General features: G+C 41.3%; 1 protein-coding gene across 1 annotated transcript in view; it reads left to right on the plus strand.

Annotated features, from left to right (window-relative positions):
- Positions 1-19,300, plus strand: part of timm50 (translocase of inner mitochondrial membrane 50 homolog (S. cerevisiae)) — a 100,767-nt gene that overhangs the window by 37,928 nt on the left and 43,539 nt on the right. Inside the window, exon 4 of the mRNA XM_061972281.1 lies at positions 7,366-7,387. Coding sequence (XP_061828265.1) covers positions 7,366-7,387 — 22 coding nt within the window. The remainder of the gene's footprint in view (positions 1-7,365; positions 7,388-19,300) is intronic.

A 19,300-nucleotide genomic window follows, 5' to 3' on the forward strand; every position in this document is an offset into this window, starting at 1 on the left:
CTTCATATTCATTTTCAATCCACATTTGCTGGCATTTGCAAGGTCTTTAAGCATATCTTCCACTTCACTGATTTGCTCTCCCAAGACAACAATGTCATCTGCAAACCTCCGATGATTAAATTTGTCTCCGTTGATATCAACTCCTTTATCCTCCCACTCCAGAGAGCGAAATATGCCTTCCAAACAAGCTGTAAACAGTTTAGGCGAAATTGTATCGCCTTGTCGGACACCCTTCTTTATGTGGATTTTCTCGCTTGGTTTGTGCATCGTAACTGTGGTAGTGCAGTTTGTGTAGATGTCCTTGAGTAAGTTACCGTATTTTCCGCACCATAAGCCGCCCTGGGTTATAAGCCGCGCCTTCAATGAACGGCATATTTAAAAACTTTGTCCACCTATAAGCCGCCCCGTGTTATAAGCCGCATCTAACTGCGCTAAAGGGAATGTCAAAAAAACAGTCAGATAGGTCAGTCAAACTTTAATAATATATTAAAAACCAGCGTGATGTGGGCGCGCATGGAGTCGTATATCAACATGGACGGAGCTGCGTGAAAAAAGCCACCCGGCCTCTTCGCGTAAACTTCCCGTTTACCACTCGCTCATCTTTTCTTCATCCATCCATCCCTTCGAGTTAGCTTTTATGATGACGCCGGCTGGAAAGGTCTCTTTTGGCAAGGTCTTCCTTTTGAATATCACCATGGGTGGAAGTTTCTGGCCATTAGCATGGCAAGCTAGAACCACAGTGAAGGATGACTTCTCATTCCCTGTGGTGCGAATATTCACCGTACGTGCTCCCCTTGTATCCACAGTGCGGTTCACAGGAATATCAAAAGTCAGCGGAACCTCATCCATGTTGATAATGTTCTCTGGCCGGATCTTTTTTTCAGCTATCTTGTTTTTACAATATGCACGGAAAGTAGCCAGCTTTTCTTGAAAGTCTTTAGGCAGTTGCTGTGAAATAGTAGTCCGTGTGCGGATGGAGAGATTGCGTCTTTTCATGAACCGGATCCCTGTCGCTTAGTAGGAGCCATTTTGTGGTCTTTACAGATGTAAACACACAAAGGAAATGAAACGTAATATCCGCGCGCTTCTTCTTCTTCTACGGGGTCGGGTGGTTGCTTACAGTAGAAGAAGAAGCGCTTCCTCTTCTATGGGGGCGGGTGCTTACCTTGGCGGTTGCTTGGCGTAGAAGAAGAAGCACTTCCTCTTCTACGGGGAAAAAAGATGGCGGCTGTTTACCGTAGTTGCGAGACCTAAACTTTATGAAAATGAATCTTAATATTAATCCATATATAAAGCGCACCGGGTTATAAGCCGCACTGTCAGCTTTTGAGTAAATTTGTGGTTTTTAGGTGCGGCTAATAGTGCGGAAAATACGGTAATGTACTTATGATGAATTCCTTGATCTTGCAGAGCTTTTAGAACCGACTGTGTCTCCACCGAATCAAATGCCTTTTCATAGTCTATGAAGGCCATACAAAGTGGTTTGTTGTATTCTTGGCATTTTTCTTTGATCTGATTCAATGTATGAATATGGTCCATGGTAGAAAAACCACTCCTAAACCCTGCTTGTTCTCTGGGTTGGTGGCTATTAAGTGTATTTTCCATTCGATTTGTCAGGATTCTTGTAAACAACTTGTATATGTTTGAAAGAAGGCTAATAGGTCTGTAGTTCTTGAGGTCCCTCTTGTCCCTTTTTTTGAAAAGGATGATCATGTTAGCTTCTTTCCACTTCTCTGGCACTTTCCCCTGATGTAAGCAAGCTGTGTATAGCTTCGCCAGCTTCTTATCAATGACATCCTCCCCCTCTTTAATTGTGTCAATTAAAATATTATCTGGTCCTGGTGCTTTCCCAGTCAAAAACGAGGGAAAGCACCAGGACCAGTAACCAAGCCTATTAGGTGCTAAATTAATGTTTGATATACTGTACATTTTTAATGGTACTGGAATGAGGCAAAAGTGAGGTATCGTTACTGCCGCACCTAATTCCACAGTTTTGACCTTAGTTTTTCACCTGCACATACGTGCATGTGGCTAAAAGGCTCAGGTTGAAAGCTGCAAATGTTTGCTGTACTTGACCTCAAAAGATGCAAACTCGACTACCCGCAACAAGGTCTTGAAGGTGATGGCTATCGTGCAAGTAACAATGTAAGCCACTTAGTTTTGCTCAATTGCATTTAGAATTTACCAGTAAACGCTGCTGTTAAAGCCAGTATAAATAGCCAAAATTGTGTATCAATTATCAATTTTAGATTAATTGTACAGCATGTTTGCTCTTAGAATAGTGTACAATCTTGCACGTTTCCTATTGCTGCTGGTGTTGTTGTTATATTTTGGATTTTATTTCAGATAAGTGATTTATTACTTAGTTACAATTCTGTTTTAGTGACTATTCTGTTCAAATTTTGCAAAATTATGTCTTAAAAAAGACACATTTTGTTTTACTTTTTTGTGCTTTGTTAAACACTGCTGAGTTGAAAAGTGGACATTTTTAGCGCCCTGTGATGCAAACGTTACAAATCCCGTCACTGGGCGATCATGATTTATGTAAACATTTGTGTACGGCTCTCACACGGACTCAGTATAATGTGTTGTGAGTCGAACCCAGACAGGCTGTGGGAACCCACTTACCCCCGCTCTCACAGAGCCGAGGTGCCGACGAGGGCTAAGCGGCCTCGTTCACACCTCGCTCAGACCAAGGAGCTATTTTACAGATGTCACTTGTGTGTTAGTCTGATGACCACATGAGAGGAACTCTCACAGTGTTCACCTCAGCTTTCCCACGCTGATTTTAGTGCTATTGGCTGGATTTGGACATGATCTGCTGATTACTAACACAGTAAATGTGCACAATATTGATGACTGAAACTAAATAGAAGATCTTGCTGTGTTGCTCTTCAGCCACTAGATGGCAACATTATCCTGTGTGTTGTCATGGTGCTGACATGTTTGGCATTAATATTGATATACTTTTATTGTCATACTTTACACAATATGATCCCTGTAAAAGTACTGTACACAATATTATCCAATCCAATCCAATCCACTTTATTTATATAGCACATTTAAACAACAAAATGTTTCCAAAGTGCTGCACAACAATATTAAACACAATTAAAAACAATATAAAATAAATATGATTAAAAACAATTTCAAAGGGTAAAACCAATTAAAACAGTAAATAGAAAGCAACATTTTAAAAACACAGAGGACAACAGAGGACCACACAACTCACGTAGTGTTAAAAGCCAGAGAATAAAAGTGGGTCTTAAGACGAGACTTAAAACACTCCACTGTGGGAGCAGTTCGAACATGGAGGGGCAGAGTGTTCCAGAGCTTAGGGCCGACCACAGAGAAGGCCCTGTCTCCCCTGGTTTTAAGTCTCGTCTTGGACACCACGAGCTGGAGCTGGCTCTCGGACCTCAGAGCGCGCGCAGGATTGTAAGTTTGGATGAGGTCCGAGATATACTGAGGTGCCAGTCCATGTAAAGCTTTAAAAACAAACAGCAAGGTTTTAAAATCAATTCTAAAATGAACAGGGAGTCAGTGCAAACTCTCAAGGATTGGGGTTATATGCTCGCGTCTCCTGGCCCCTGTTAAAAGTCGTGCTGCCGCATTCTGGACTAACTGCAACCGGGAGAGAGCTTTTTGGCTAATGCCAGCATAAAGTGCATTGCAGTAGTCCAGGCGACTTGAAATAAAAGCATGCACGACTTATTCAAAAAGGTTAAAAGATAAAAACGGTTTTACCTTTGCTAAAAGACGAAGATGATAAAAACACGATTTTAAAACGCCATTGACTTGTTTGTCAAGTTTAAAATCGCTGTCTATAGTGACGCCAAGGCTGGTGACTTTGGGACGCACATAATTTTGCAGTGGTCCCAAGTCAGTGAGGGCCGGACCAAACACTAAAATTTCCGTTTTTCCCTCATTCATTATTAAAAAATTCTGGGCTAACCAAGCCTTGACATCGCATAGACAGTTGAGAAGGAGTGTCAGGGGGCCGTGGACTTTTGAAATAGGCATATCAATTTGGCAGTCGTCTGCATAAAAGTGATAAGACACTCCATGCCTCTTAAAAATCTCTCCAAGAGGGAGGAGATATAGAGCGAACAGGATGGGGCCTAGAATAAATCCCTGGGGGACACCACAGTAAAGCGGAGCAGAAGAAGTGGCGTCCCCCAGCCTGACAGAGAAGGACCTTTCTGACAGGTAGGATCTAAACCACTCTAATGCAGTCCCCCTGACACCCACACAGTCTCTCAGGCGATCTAAAAGAATTGTGTGGTCGACTGTGTCAAAGGCAGCTGTAAGATCTAAAAGCACTAAAATGGCAGAGCTGCCAGAATCAGATATTAAAAGCAAATCATTAAAAACCTTTAAAAGTGCAGATTCAGTACTGTGCAAGGCTTTGTATCCAGACTGAAATGGATCTAAAGTGCTATTTTCATCTAAAAAATATTAGTGACTCAATGTTTTGGTATATGCAGTACGGTACATCTCTATCTATTCGGCATTTGTTGCCCCTCATATTTGCAGATGTCGTTTCTCTGCTTTAGATTGAAAATTATAATTTTTTGGGGAAACTTAATAATAAGCGGTTTGCTGACACAATCTGCAGGGGGGGAAGTGCTGCAGCTATAAATCCAGCAGAGGGCGCTGTCTCAAGTTATATCACTCAACATTTTCCAGCAGGAAGATGTAAGTACAGTATTGCAGGGGTTTTTGACCTTTTGGACCTCAGGGCGCAACAGAGGGACCCACTCAAATAACACTGAATTAGTAATCTTACCGTATTTTCCGCACCATAAGGCGCCCTGGATTAAAATCCGCGCCTTCAATGAACGGCATATTTCAAAACTTTGTCCACCTATAAGCCGCCCGGTGTTGTAAGCCGCATCTAACTGCGCTAAAGGAATGTCAAAAAAACAGTCAGATAGGTCAGTCAAACTTTAATAATATATTAAAAACCAGCGTTCTAACAACTCTGTTCACTCCCAAAATGTACGCAAATGTGCAATCACAAACATACGTATATCAACATGGACAGAGCTGCGTGAAAAAAGCCACCCGGCCTCTTCGCGTAAACTTAAACTTACCTTAACCACTCGCTCATCTTTTCTTCATCCATCCCTTCGAGTTAGCTTTTATGATGACGCCGGCTGGAAAGGTCTCTTTTGGCAAGGTCTTCCTTTTGAATATCACCATGGGTGGAAGTTTCTGGCCATTAGCATGGCAAGCTAGAACCACAGTGAAGGATGACTTCTCATTCCCGGATGGAGAGATTGCGTCTTTTCATGAACCGGATCCCTGACGCTTAGTAGGAGCCATTTTGTGGTCTTTACAGATGTAAACACACAAAGGAAATGAAGCGTACGGTATATCCGCGCGCTTTTTCTTCTTCTACGCGGGCGGGTGGTTGCTTACAGTAGAAGAAGAAGCGCTTCCTGTTCTATGGGGGCGGGTGCTTACCTTGGCGGTTGCTTGCGTAGAAGAAGAAGCGCTTCCTGTTCTACCGGGAAAAAAGATGGCGGCTGTTTACCGAAGTTGCGAGATCGAAACTTTATGAAAATGAATCGTAATATTAATCCATATATAAAGCGCACCGGGTTAAAAGCCGCACTGTCAGCTTTTGAGTAAATTTGTGGTTTTTAGGTGCGGCTAATAGTGCGGAAAATACGGTACCCTACTGTATTCCTAAGGCCCTGTCTACATTAAGCCGGATAACTCCTTAAACAAATAATTATTTAGCCTAAGCACCGTGTCAGCTACACTAAACCATCGTTTAAGGTCGCCGTCCTTGGATCATTTTTTACACGGGTAAGAGTAAGAGCGCAGTGTATTTCTTGAATCTCCGGCTCTTAGCTTTGTATGGACTCGTCGATTGTTTACAAACTGAGTTCAGAGAGGAAGGGACGCCAGAAAGAACGCGCCACAGCCAGCTTCATAATAAAGCGGTTTCGTAACCGCTCTGGAAAGATGGAGGCGAGTCATCCAGACATGCCCGTGTTTCTCCTTTCGTCTGTACAGACACTTGTGGAAATCCCACAAGAATACCTTCAGAGAAAGCGATTGCAGCTATTTCGCATACAACACTTCTCAGACGGCAAGAGAACTTTCAAATGTCCAGGTCAGCTGTGATTCTACTTACCGAAAAACTTTGTCCATTTGTCGAAGAAGAGACAACGAGAATGCTGGCTCTAAATAAAGGTAGCGCATGCTCTGTATTACCTGACCGTCGAGGGAAGACTATGGAACACAGTGATTGATTTTGGACTGCCAAAGCAGACTGTATCAGTTATTGTCCGCCATGTATGTCTCGGACTCAACGTCTAGGTCCAGACTATATACAGGTAAAAGCCAGTAAATTAGAATATTTTGAAAAACTTGATTTATTTCAGTAATTGCATTCAAAAGGTGTAACTTGTACATTATATTTATTCATTGCACACAGACTGATGCATTCAAATGTTTATTTCATTTAATTTTGATGATTTGAAGTGGCAACAAATGAAAATCCAAAATTCCGTGTGTCACAAAATTAGAATATTACTTAAGGCTAATACAAAAAAGGGATTTTTAGAAATGTTGGCCAACTGAAAAGTATGAAAATGAAAAATATGAGCATGTGCAATACTCAATACTTGGTTGGAGCTCCTTTTGCCTCAATTACTGCGTTAATGCGGCGTGGCATGGAGTCGATGAGTTTCTGGCACTGCTCAGGTGTTATGAGAGCCCAGGTTGCTCTGATAGTGGCCTTCAACTCTTCTGCGTTTTTGGGTCTGGCATTCTGCATCTTCCTTTTCACAATACCCCACAGATTTTCTATGGGGCTAAGGTCAGGGGAGTTGGCGGGCCAATTTAGAACAGAAATACCATGGTCCGTAAACCAGGCACGGGTAGATTTTGCGCTGTGTGCAGGCGCCAAGTCCTGTTGGAACTTGAAATCTCCATCTCCATAGAGCAGGTCAGCAGCAGGAAGCATGAAGTGCTCTAAAACTTGCTGGTAGACGGCTGCGTTGACCCTGGATCTCAGGAAACAGAGTGGACCGACACCAGCAGATGACATGGCACCCCAAACCATCACTGATGGTGGAAACTTTACACTAGACTTCAGGCAACATGGATCCTGTGCCTCTCCTGTCTTCCTCCAGACTCTGGGACCTCGATTTCCAAAGGAAATGCAAAATTTGCATCGTTGGGTGATGGTTTGGGGTGCCATGTCATTACCCTGGATGACCTTAGTGTAGAAGGGACCTGAAATTACCTCCCCATGTTCTGTGTGAACACACAAATTGCCCAGTTGTGATTTGACTGTCAACACGCGCACGCAGTTGTGTAATCATCTTCTTTTTGTCTCCCTCACAGATTCCTGACGAGTTTGACAAAGGTGAGTGTGAACATGCAACAACTTTTTACTTTCATTCAAAACCCATGTACTGTAAGTGGTGGTAGCGATGGAAATGACAACACACTTTCTCTTGGGCGAATGTGTCCATCTGTTTTTGAAGACTTTTTCAAGTAACAAGACATATGAAGTAGGGATGTCCCGATCCAGGTTTTTGCACTTCCGATCCGATACCGATATTGTTTTTGCACTTCCGATACCGATACCGATACTGACCGATACTGGCCTATCCGAGCATGTATTAAAGTTTAAAGTTATTTAGCCTACTTAGTTGTCAGAATCATGTTGAAAAGGGTTTTAGTACTCTTGATAACAACTAGCCAGCTGAATTAGGGGAGTTTGAATAATACACAATGGTTGGTAACAAGAAACTGACCTGTTTATTCAAGGATAAACACAAAATAGACAAAATTATACATGACAAACAGAAATGGCATCATTGAAACTAGGGCTGGGCGATATGGCCTTTTTTTAATATTGCGATATTTTAAGGCCATATTGCGATACACGATATATATCTCGATATTTTGCCTCAGCCTTGAATGAACACTTGATGCATATAATCACAGCAGTATGATGATTCTATGTCTTTTGATTGATTGATTGAGACTTTTATTAGTAGGTTGCACAGTGAAGTACATATTCCGTACAATTGACCACTAAATGGTAACACCCCAGTAAGTTTTTCAACTTGTTTAAGTCGGGGTCCACTTAAATTGATTCATGATACAGATATATACTATCAGATATATACTATCATCATAATACAGTCATCACACAAGATAATCACATTGAAATATTTATAATCCGGGGTGCGGAGGGGGGCGCCTGATGTAAGTGTCAAAAAGACAGCCAAAAGAGTTTGATATGAGAATAAATCTAAAGTTAAAATATAGGGTAGAAATGCACCCAATTGCATGAAATGTAGTCTTGATTTTCAAAATGTTCTTTCAAGGCTTGCATGTCTACATTAAAACATTCTTCTTCATACTGCATTAATATATGCTACTTTTAAACTTTCATGCAGAGAAGGAAATCACAACAAAAAAAATCACAAATTTTTTCAGACGGTGTTGATGTGGAAATTTTTGCCTTGCATTTTGATGGTGTGGACGTGTGGCACCGAATGAAGATAAGCGTCTCGACAGACGTCGCAATATTTGAACAATGATGACGAAAACTGTTTTCTCTGTCGTGTCCGTGTGTCGAAAATTGTTATGCGCTTATTTTTTTATTTGATTTTGTGCGTGGCATAGATTTGCCGTGCGCAGAGGACGTTTGAGCAGGCGCGCACCTTAGCGGCTGCGCTCGCATCACAGCTAAACGTTAGCCATTCTGCTACCTCTCTGCTGGGAGAGGACGTATACGTATGTGACGTATGACGTGACAGTATGTGACGTATGACGTGACAGTATGTGACGTGTGTAAGAAGTTGCGCTTGCTGTCTGTGAGAAGGAGACAGAAGAAGGAGTGAGAAGACCCTGTAGTGTAATGACGCCACCTAAAAGCAACTGCGTGAGAATCCAGACTTGTGGATGTGTTGAAGGTGTGCTGGAAAATGCGGAACGGAAATAGGGCGCAGCAGAAAAGTGGAATGTATTATTTGAATCTGTGCGTTGGAAAACACGGACCGGAGTTTTTTTTTAAACTGGATCTGGATCGGCATTTTCCCATGCCTTGCCGATACGCATTTTTTGGCAAATATCGGCGGCCGATCCGATCCAAATATCGGTTCGGGACATCCCTAATATGAAGGGTGTTTGAACTTTTCTGCTGTTTTGTCTGCTGAATGTCTTTAAGACTTCTCACAAACAGAACAAAACGCATCAGATGGTCACAATGCACTTACATGCATGCAAATGTGTTCTTACACAAACGTGTGTGCTAATTTTTGGCACGGACGTGTGTGTGTAGGGGTCAGTGTTTGAATGATTGATCGCTCCACAGAGCCTCACTGGCACTGCCAACTGCTGTTTGTATACATGCACATGAGTGTGTGTGTGTGTGCGTGTCAGCCATCCATATGCCCACCATGACCCATCATTCTTCCATCCCCCAATCTGCCATCTGACCACTCTTACCACACACATCTCCGTAACGATCGGACAAAAGAACACCTCTTAATGTCATGACATGACACTTAAAAAAGTATATTTGACAACATGAAAACTAATTAGGAAAGCTTTTGGTAAAGGTCCAGAACCCAACAACATGTCCACAGGATCAGGACATTATATAGTTAGCTCTCACAGAAAAGTTTGGATATGCCAACATCTGCTATATGTACAACATGTGTTGTGATCCCATCTCTCTTCTCTGGTGGTCCGGTTGTTGTCGTTAACTTTCCTCATAAAATTGTTCAAAATTTTATAAGGTTCAGGTTTCGATCCGATTCAGAGGAGCGGTACCAATTAGACTCCCGCTTTAAACGATTTCCGATCGCCCGCTGATACCAATAAGCACTTTGTCAATAACTACCAGAGGCCCAGTCTGTCCCGACAGACTTCCTCCTCTTTATCCTCCCCCTTCATCCATCATGAACTAGTCCCTGTGGACCACTTTCCTCTTAACAGTGTGCAGATCCCTTTCTGTCTGTAATTTTATCGCGCTCCTGCTCCTGCCTTCGTCTCTCCTCATCGTCCTCACCGTCAATGGCGGTCTGTCCATCTGTCTCCATCTCTGCCTTGGCTCTGACTGCCCCACCGCGGTAGAAAACTGATAAAACACCCAATGTGTGCACTATTCATTACAATGTCTGTAAACCGAGACTCAGTGAACGGAATCTGGTCCAGAAGGCTAGCGGTAGTTTGAACGGAGGAGAGAAGGATTGATTTTATGAACAGGAGAAGGATAGTGCATGCATCAGCTGGACCGGACTACAGAACCAAACAACTATTGACCAGTGAGAGTTGGGTATCAGCAGGCGGATCAGAATTAATTAGACTGGACCATTTTGGGGCGACAGATTGACCTCCCAGCTGTCCCACACGTGCCTACACGCGCGCACACACATTTAATTTCATTCAGAGCAAATGTCCAGACAAGTGTTGCTCTGGTTCCATTGAAACAGAATGGCATCGTCATGGCGATAACCAAGACAACTTAATTCTGTTTTGTTTGTTGTGCAGATTTGTGCATGATGGGAAGACGTATTGATCTTTGTGAAAGCTGATAAACGCTATTGAATGGCTTCCATGATCACTTCCCTTCAGCCCACCTCAAATAATAAGAGCCAATCATGACTTCAACAACCTTTTGGGGATTTAGGGACTAGGGCCAAATCATCCCTGATGGGCTTAGAGACCAAGTTAAAACTTGATGATCCCTGAGGGAGCAGATATGGTTAGTTCATCTGTACTTCCCCTCCTCCAACTCGCACCCTCCACCCACTTTTCGTCACAAACCACGAATACCTGGAAACATGGCACCGTATGCACAGAAAATGGTGACGTCAAAGGAAACGGTTGTCGGGCTTTACTTTTCTTTTACTTTTACTCATACTTGCCAACCTTGAGACCTCCGATTTTGGGAGGTGGGGGGAGGGGTGGGTGTGGGCGTGGTCGGGGTGGGATGGGGGCGTGGCTAAAAAGGGAGGAGTATATTTACAGCTAGAATTCACCAAGTCAAGTATTTCATATATATATATATATATATATATATATATTTATTTATTTTATTATATATATATATTTTATTATATATATATATATATATATATATATATAAAATAAATACCGTATTTTCCGCACCATAAGGCGCCCTGGGTTATAAGCCGCGCCTTCAATGAACGGCATATTTCAAAACTTTGTCCACCTATAAGCCGCCCCGTGTTGTAAGCCGCATCTAACTGCGCTAAAGGAATGTCAAAAAAACAGTCAGATAGGTCAGTCAAACTTTAATAATATATTAAAAACCAGCGTGATGTGGGCGCGCACGGAGTCGTATATCAACATGGACGGAGCTGCTGAAAAAAGCCACCCGGCCTCTTCGCGTAAACTTAAACTTACCTTAACCACTCGCTCATCTTTTCTTCATCCATCCCTTCGAGTTAGCTTTTATGATGACGCCGGCTGGAAAGGTCTCTTTTGGCAAGGTCTTCCTTTTGAATATCACCATGGGTGGAAGTTTCTGGCCATTAGCATGGCAAGCTAGAACCACAGTGAAGGATGACTTCTCATTCCCTGTGGTGCGAATATTCACCGTACGTGCTCCCGTTGTATCCACAGTGCGGTTCACAGGAATATCAGTTGCTGTGAAATAGTAATCCGTGTGCGGATGGAGAGATTGCGTCTTTTCATGAACCGGATCCCTGTCACTTGGTAGGAGCCATTTTGTGGTCTTTACAGATGTAAACACACAAAGGAAATGAAACGTACGGTATATCCGAGCGCTTTTTCTTCTTCTACGCGGGCGGGTGGTTGCTTACAGTAGAAGAAGAAGCGCTTCCTGTTCTATGGGGGCGGGTGCTTACCTTGGCGGTTGCTTGCGTAGAAGAAGAAGCGCTTCCTGTTCTACCGGGAAAAAAGTTGCGAGACCGAAACTTTATGAAAATGAATCTTAATATTTATCCATATATAAAGCGCACCGGGTTATAAGGCGCACTGTCACCTTTTGAGAAAATTTGTGGTTTTTAGGTGCGCCTTATAGTGCGGAAAATACGGTACTTGAATTTCAGTGTTCATTTATTTACACATATACACACACATAACACTCATCTACTCATTGTTGAGTTAAGGGTTGAATTGTCCATCCTTGTTCTATTCTCTGTCACTATTTTTCGAACCATGCTGAACACCCTCTCTGATGATGCATTGATGTGTGGCACGCAAAAAGTGCTTTCATCAAATGCACTAGATGGCAGTATTGTCCTGTTTAAGAGTGTCACAACATTGCTGTTTACGGCAGACGAACTGCTTTACGGTATACAAAAAAGTGACTGCTGTTGTTGTGTGTTGTTGCCGCGCTGGGAGGACGTTAATGAAACTGCCTAACAATAAACCCACATAAGAAACCAAGAACTCGCCCTCCATCATTCTATAGTTATAACGTGATTGGGCAGGTACGCTTTTTTTATATTGTGGAGGACCTGAGTCCGCCTGAATTTTGGGAGATTTTCGGGAGAAAATTTGTCCCGGGAGGTTTTCGGGAGAGGCGCTGAATTTCGGGAGTCTACCGGAAAATCCGGGAGGGTTGGCAAGTATGCTTTTACTGCAAAATTGGGATGTGAATCTTTCATCCACTCATGATATGATCTGATTCTTGGGCGAACGAGTCAATTCATATTAAATTCTCGATTTACAGACTATTCTCTTTGAGTAATCTGTAAGCGGAAAGACAAACATCTTAGAAATGGTTACTCCACTTCAAAAAGTGGTTATAATCGAGAAAATCCAGCTTTACGCGGTTAAATCAAGTGATTGTAAAATTGTAAATACACAGATGCTGTGATCACTCTAATTTGACAATGAAATTCAACACTTGTTTGGCATATAGAAAGTATTATTTGAATTTACTTGAAATATTTAACATACTCTACTTGGCCAATAGGAGTTTAGAGAAAGCGATTGCAGCTATTTCGGATACGACACTTTTCAGACGGCAAGAGAACTTTCAAATGTCCAGGTCAGCTGTGATTCTACTTACCGAAAAACTTTGTCCATTTGTCGAAGGAGAGACAACGAGAATGCGGGCTCTAAAAAAAGGTAGCGCGTGCTTTGTATTACCTGGTCGTTGAGGGAAGACTATGGAAAACAGCGATGTGGGTGGATGGATGGATGGATGGTAGATGAGAACACATCTAAAGGTAAAATAGTGTAGAAATGCATCCAATTGCAGGAAATGTAGTCTTTATTCAAGAAAAATTACTTTCGGGACTTACGACGCAGCACTTTGTGCCGATAGAAATGTTCCACTTTTTTTCGTCAGTTTTCCTCTTTTTTTTTTTTTCTCATAGGCTGCTCACATGCCTGCAACTGGAGAAAAAAACTGCACTTTAAAATGTTCAATATTCCTTGATGTACATCTTTTGCTAACAAAGATTCGGAGTCTATTTTATTTTATTGTTTGTTTACTTATTTAGGATAATTGAAAGTTCTTGACCGTCCAATTAGAATCGTTAACAATAATAATGAGAAATACAAGTTTATTGTGTTTGAAAAGTTTACTTGCAATAATAATAATAATTAAAGCTGCAAGCAGCATTGGTCGGGCCCGCGTATTTGGCAGGTGCTAGTCCTAAATGTCCCAATACTTTTGTCCAGTGATAGTCATAAGTGTCCCAATACTTTTGTCTACTTTTAGTCTGAAGTGTCCCAAGACTTTTGTCTAGTGTACCTACCTTGTCTGCATTGTGTGGGCACGTTGGTGATTCCTGCTTTTAAGCAGCCATCTTAAAAAAACAGCAGCGCAGCAGCATCAGCGCAGCGGGTTTTTGAAGGGTCATAAAATCAAAACCGGAGCAGGTATTAAAACGCTGTTCTGTTATTTTATACACAAGGGTTTAATCCCTCTCCTGTGTTAGTTTGAAGCCGAAACGACAAACACGCTCAGAGGAGATAGTTTTTGAAGGAAGGTGACCGGTTTTGACAAAAAATTAGTATTGAAGGGGGAATAGCAAACTTCCTGTTGATTTTTGCTGGGGGTTGTCAATTTATGAAATGTAGGTCTAAGTGAGACCTACATAGAGGTTTTTGGTTTTGTCTCTCCGACCTTCCCAGTGGGAGTTACAGGCAGTTTTGTCAGTTTTTTCATCCGAGGAGCAGTTTTTTGTGTGTTTCATTAAAAAATTGCGCTAGAGCACAATTTTGAGATTTGGGGTTAGGTTTTTTTATTAGATCGCAATTTTAGCCAGTCCTGATGTGTGTGTTCAGTTTGGTGAGTTTTGAAGCGTGTTAAGGGGGTCAAATTACAGCTCAAAGAGGCAAAAGTGACTGTTTTTAGTACTTTTTTGTCTTGAAGGGGGAATTGCCAACTTCCTGTTGATTTTAGCCCGAGAATGTACTATTATGAAATCTAGGTCTAAGTCAGACCTACATAGAGGTTTTTGTTTCATGTCTCTCCGACCTTCCTAGTGGGAGTTACAGGCAGTCTAGTTTTTTTTTTCTTCTAGGGGGCGCTAGAGCGCAATTTTGAGTTTTGCGGTTCGGTTTTTTTATCAAAAGGCAATTTTCGCAGGTCCTGACGTGTGGGTCAAATATGGTGAGTTTTGAAGCATGTTAAGTGGGTCAAATTAGTGCTCAAAGAGGCGGCCGGTATAATAATAATAATAAAACCTTAGAAATTCAATAGGTCCTTATGTCCCATTGCATAAGGACTCCCTTTGGGAGTCCTTATACAATGGGCCATGTGGGCCCTAATAATAATGGTAATATTTATTATCAATATTATTATAGTTACATTAGTGGTTAATTTGGTTTCAAAATAATGCAGACAATATTATTGTTTATCAGCAATAATTTGTGGGACAATATTCTGTATCATCCAGCAAAATGTGTTATCAGCCCAGGCCTACCACTAATCTGTTTGTCGATCCCACAATCCATTCTTCCCACTCGTGAACAAGACCTCGAGGTACTTGAACTCCTCCAGTTGGAGCAGGATCTTGTCCCCAAGTCAGATAATAAAGAAAATCCGCTGCTAAAACTTCCTAAGCCTATAATTGGTCTCTTAGTCGGAATTGAACTGAAATCAAATAACTTTTGGTTATTCTTGTCTTCTTTTATAAACTCAAATGCTGTCTTCACAATAACACCATCATTAATAAAAACATGATTTGTTATTGTTGAAGGGATTTAAGGCATGTTGTTTGCATGGACGTATTTATGTTGTAAATTGTGTTTGCATGTGCTGTAATCAAACCGTGGTTTAGTGCTTGTTTACTGGAACAGCCATCGCATTCCTGACATGTGATTTCACTTCTTCATGTGGTGAACATTAACAGCAGGTACACACACACACACACACACACACACACACAAACACACATTAAAGAGTCCGGCCCACACTGCCGTTTGTCACCCATAGAAAACAGACGATTGACAAAAGAGCAGGAGGAGGAGGTTGTGTTGTGCAGCAGATGCTGGGCCTGATTTGGAGCCCCTAATATCCCCAACGCCACCCTCCCTCCTCACAATGCATCTCTACATTTCCCTCCTTCATCCATCTACTGAAGTCCTCTCTGTGTTTTGATTTCTTCCATCCATCATTCGCTACTCCTCCTCCCCATGTGCACCTCCTTCCTTGTTAGCTCCCTCTCACCTCTGGCCCTCCCTCCTTACATTCCTCAGCCACCCTTTCTTTTTCCTTTCCTTTTCTTTCCTTTCCTCCATTAATTTGCTCTCACTCTCTCCTGCCTCAGCTTGTTTTCTCCTGCTTCTCCTTCCTCCTTTGTTTTCCCTCTCCATCTCTCTCTGTCCCCATTTGTCCGTCACTTATTGTACAATTTAGTTGCTAAATTCGTCCAGCCATGTTCAAATCAACTATGGTCTCTCGCTTTTCCCGCTGCTAATTAAACATTAGCGTGCCGGCATGTTTACACCCTCTTGTTTATTGTGATGGATGGATAGACTGTGTGTGTGTGTCTTATGCCAGTCCGTCCCTCTCAGAACGAGAACTCGTTTGGTGCGGCTGGGCCCACCGGGGCTAGTCGGAGACGGACACGGGCAGTCGTGAAGTGACAGGTCCACTCAGCGAGGCCCCTTGCACAAAGACACAACTTTGACTATGAAAGGAGGACCGTTAGAGCAGATGAATGAAGAGGAAAGTGGCCTCTTTCTTCCTCTCCTCTGCTCCCCCTCCTTCCCTTCTTTCCTTAAATTCTCTTCTTCCCATTTGCTTACTCATATTTCCTGCTACTGTTTTCTCCCCGATTGAGGAAATGTGATTAGAGACTTCACCTATAAAGTGTCAGTTCTCTATTAAATCTAGCAGTTTTATAGAGAAGGTCAGTGATGTTGACTCAGAGAAGCTTTAGGAATGTTGGCTTGCTTGTGGTCAACAGTTTGGGTATGACGTGGGTGATCACTTGTGCAGGTGCTGATGCTCATCAGGCTGATTCCATGGTGTTTATCTGCTCAGGCCTTTGCTTCCCAGCTGGTTTGTTATTCTTTTCAAACAGTTCTCACCCTCAATCGCCCTTAATGATAGTCTTTTTAGACATCAAGGCCCAACTTTTCTAATGCAGAGGGCCACTCAAATATTAACACTGAATTAGTCATCTTACGCTCACTCTTTTAATTGTATTCAACAATTATATTTAAACTACTTACAGTGTACAACCTTGTCAAAAGATATAAAAGCATGTGTTAATCACAAAGATTCATTTTTATCTACATGCAAACCTTAGGTTTAGGTCAGGCGATTTAGAAAAATAAGTACTAACCAAATGTACTGCATACCTGCCAACTACTCCGGTTTTCCCGTAATTATCACGGTTTTCATGAATCTATTCCGGGTTACGGTTGCAGTGATAAAAAATACGGTAACAACAATGACAATCGACACTGCTTCCCGTAACTTCCTATCGAGCCATTCCGAATGCCATGCGCGAGGCTATTTATAGCACCGCTGCCAAGCACGAGCCCATTGTTTCCAAACGAGCGAACGATCATGGAATCAGCCGGAGAAAAATCGCAAACGAGTCTTAAACCGAAAAGAAAACTGCAGTCATTCCGTGAAGAATATTCAAAAGCCTATCCGGGAATAATTATCCGTTCCAAAAAGGGTGAAAACCACGCGAATTGCACCTTGTGTTCGATATTTCGATGACGACATTGGAAAAGTATTGTCAGTACTTCTGTCTTTGAGGGAATGCGATACGGCTTCCACAGGCGAAAACATTTACAAAATACTCGCGGAAGAAATAGACTCAAACGAAATTCCTTGGCAGAATTTGGTTTGCTTTGCTGCCGATAATGCTGCAGTGATGATGGGATCTAAAAAGGGTGTTGCAGCTTTCATTACGGAAATGTCTCCTTCGGTTTACATCGCCGGTAAGTACAGTTCGTAGCATAAAAAAACTCACAAAACATAACATTTTAAGTAAATCTTTTATTACATAAACAATAAATCAAATCAAAAATAATTTCTGTGTACAGTATATCTTTTTATTTGTGATAACGATAACATGTTCAAAACAAGTAACATATAACTATCATACTATTCTATTACTTCTTAATTCTATGATGCTATTGAATTACATTTTAATGAAGTAAACTTATCATAAAGTTACCATATCATTTTTGCAGTATGATCAGTCTGATAGAATAAATTTGGATTTTAGCCACAAAAAGGTAATGACACCAATGTTATCTATTGGAATTGTTTAGTACTGTTATACTGTTAAAAGTGTTTATACTATTTATGCTTTCAAGTCCAAGTTGAAGAAATCTTGTTAAATGTTGACAGCATAACTACCAAAATACAGAAGTATGTCCTTAATATTTTTGCAGTGCTATTTCTGTTGAAAAGTTCAAATGATTACATTAGAGATGTGATGTGCCACTTTTCAAGTGTCTGATGGCTTAAATTAATTTGCATTCATTTTTCATATTTTGAATTCTTTTGAAAGGCTTACAAAAAAACTAAATTTGAATTGTAATTCCATGCTATTGACAGGACTATTAATTTTAATGAAGTTAGCTTACCATGTTTACAGTATGATAATTGTGATAGAAATGTGAATTTTAGGCACAGAATATTTTTTACAATTGAACAAGGCAGTAGATTATACAAGCTTGGACAGAAAGTTAATGACACCAATTTTTTTTTTTATGGAATTGTTTAGTACTGTTTTACCATTTGTTTACTGTAAAAAGTGTTTATACTTTCAATTAACAAATTGAAGTCTTGTGAAAGGTTGACAGGATAACTGGCATTAACTGTCAAAATAATTTCAAACTATTGAAGTTAGCTTACAGAATAAACATGTCAATCAACCCATATGATTTTTGCTGTAATATTTTTGTTTTGAAAAGTCACTGTGACTGATAGAAAAGTGATGGTTTTAGCAACATTTTAACCTGTCTGAATGCTAATAATCATTTTGCGTCGGGGGGCGAAGCCCTGAACCCTCCACCAGGACTTTGTCCTGGACCTACCGGGGCCTGTGGCCCCTGGACCCTGGCTACTAGGTTTTTCTGATTTCAAAAGTTGGCAGGTATGGTACTGCATACGAAAAGACTCCAATAACTTACAAAAGACACATTTACATACAATTATGTTGTGCTAAAATAAATAAATAATAAGGAATATGTTTCTCAACTAAACTGTCAATAAAATTGAAGTGAAAGTGAAAATACAGGTCCACCACTTAATTCATGAGTTTTGCACTTAAATTACCAGTAGAATGGAAAATTAAGTTGACTTTATATGCTTAATTATGGTTCACTGCATCCATTAAACCGTATCCAATTGTATTTACAGTCTGCAAAGTATGTGAAAATACCGTATAAACATCACAAAATGCCACAATTTCAGACGGCCGTTTAGATTTGAGGTCGTATGGTCAGAATGGGAACACTTCTGCACTCTGACCATATCATCAGATAAGTCATACTGGAAATATGCAAACATTGGAAAGAGATGTGCTGTTTATCATTCACAATCCTTATGTAAGACAAGAACACCCGGCTTTTTTTTTAATGCATTTTGAATCGTAAATAAATAGCTTACAATTGAGTCAACAGATCGAGCGAGGGTCCTCTATTTCACCCATAAAATGCTCCAGGATACCAAAACAGTTTGGACAATTCCATGCTCCCAACCTTATGGGAACAGTTTGGAGCAGGCACCTTCCTCTTCCAACATGACTGTGCACCAGTGCACAAAGCAAGGTCCATAAAGGCATGGATGACAGAGTCTGATGTGGATGAACTTGACTGGCCTGCACAGAGTCCT

Source organism: Nerophis lumbriciformis, linkage group LG17, assembly GCF_033978685.3.
Source record: "Nerophis lumbriciformis linkage group LG17, RoL_Nlum_v2.1, whole genome shotgun sequence".
Classification (NCBI taxonomy): domain Eukaryota; kingdom Metazoa; phylum Chordata; class Actinopteri; order Syngnathiformes; family Syngnathidae; genus Nerophis; species Nerophis lumbriciformis.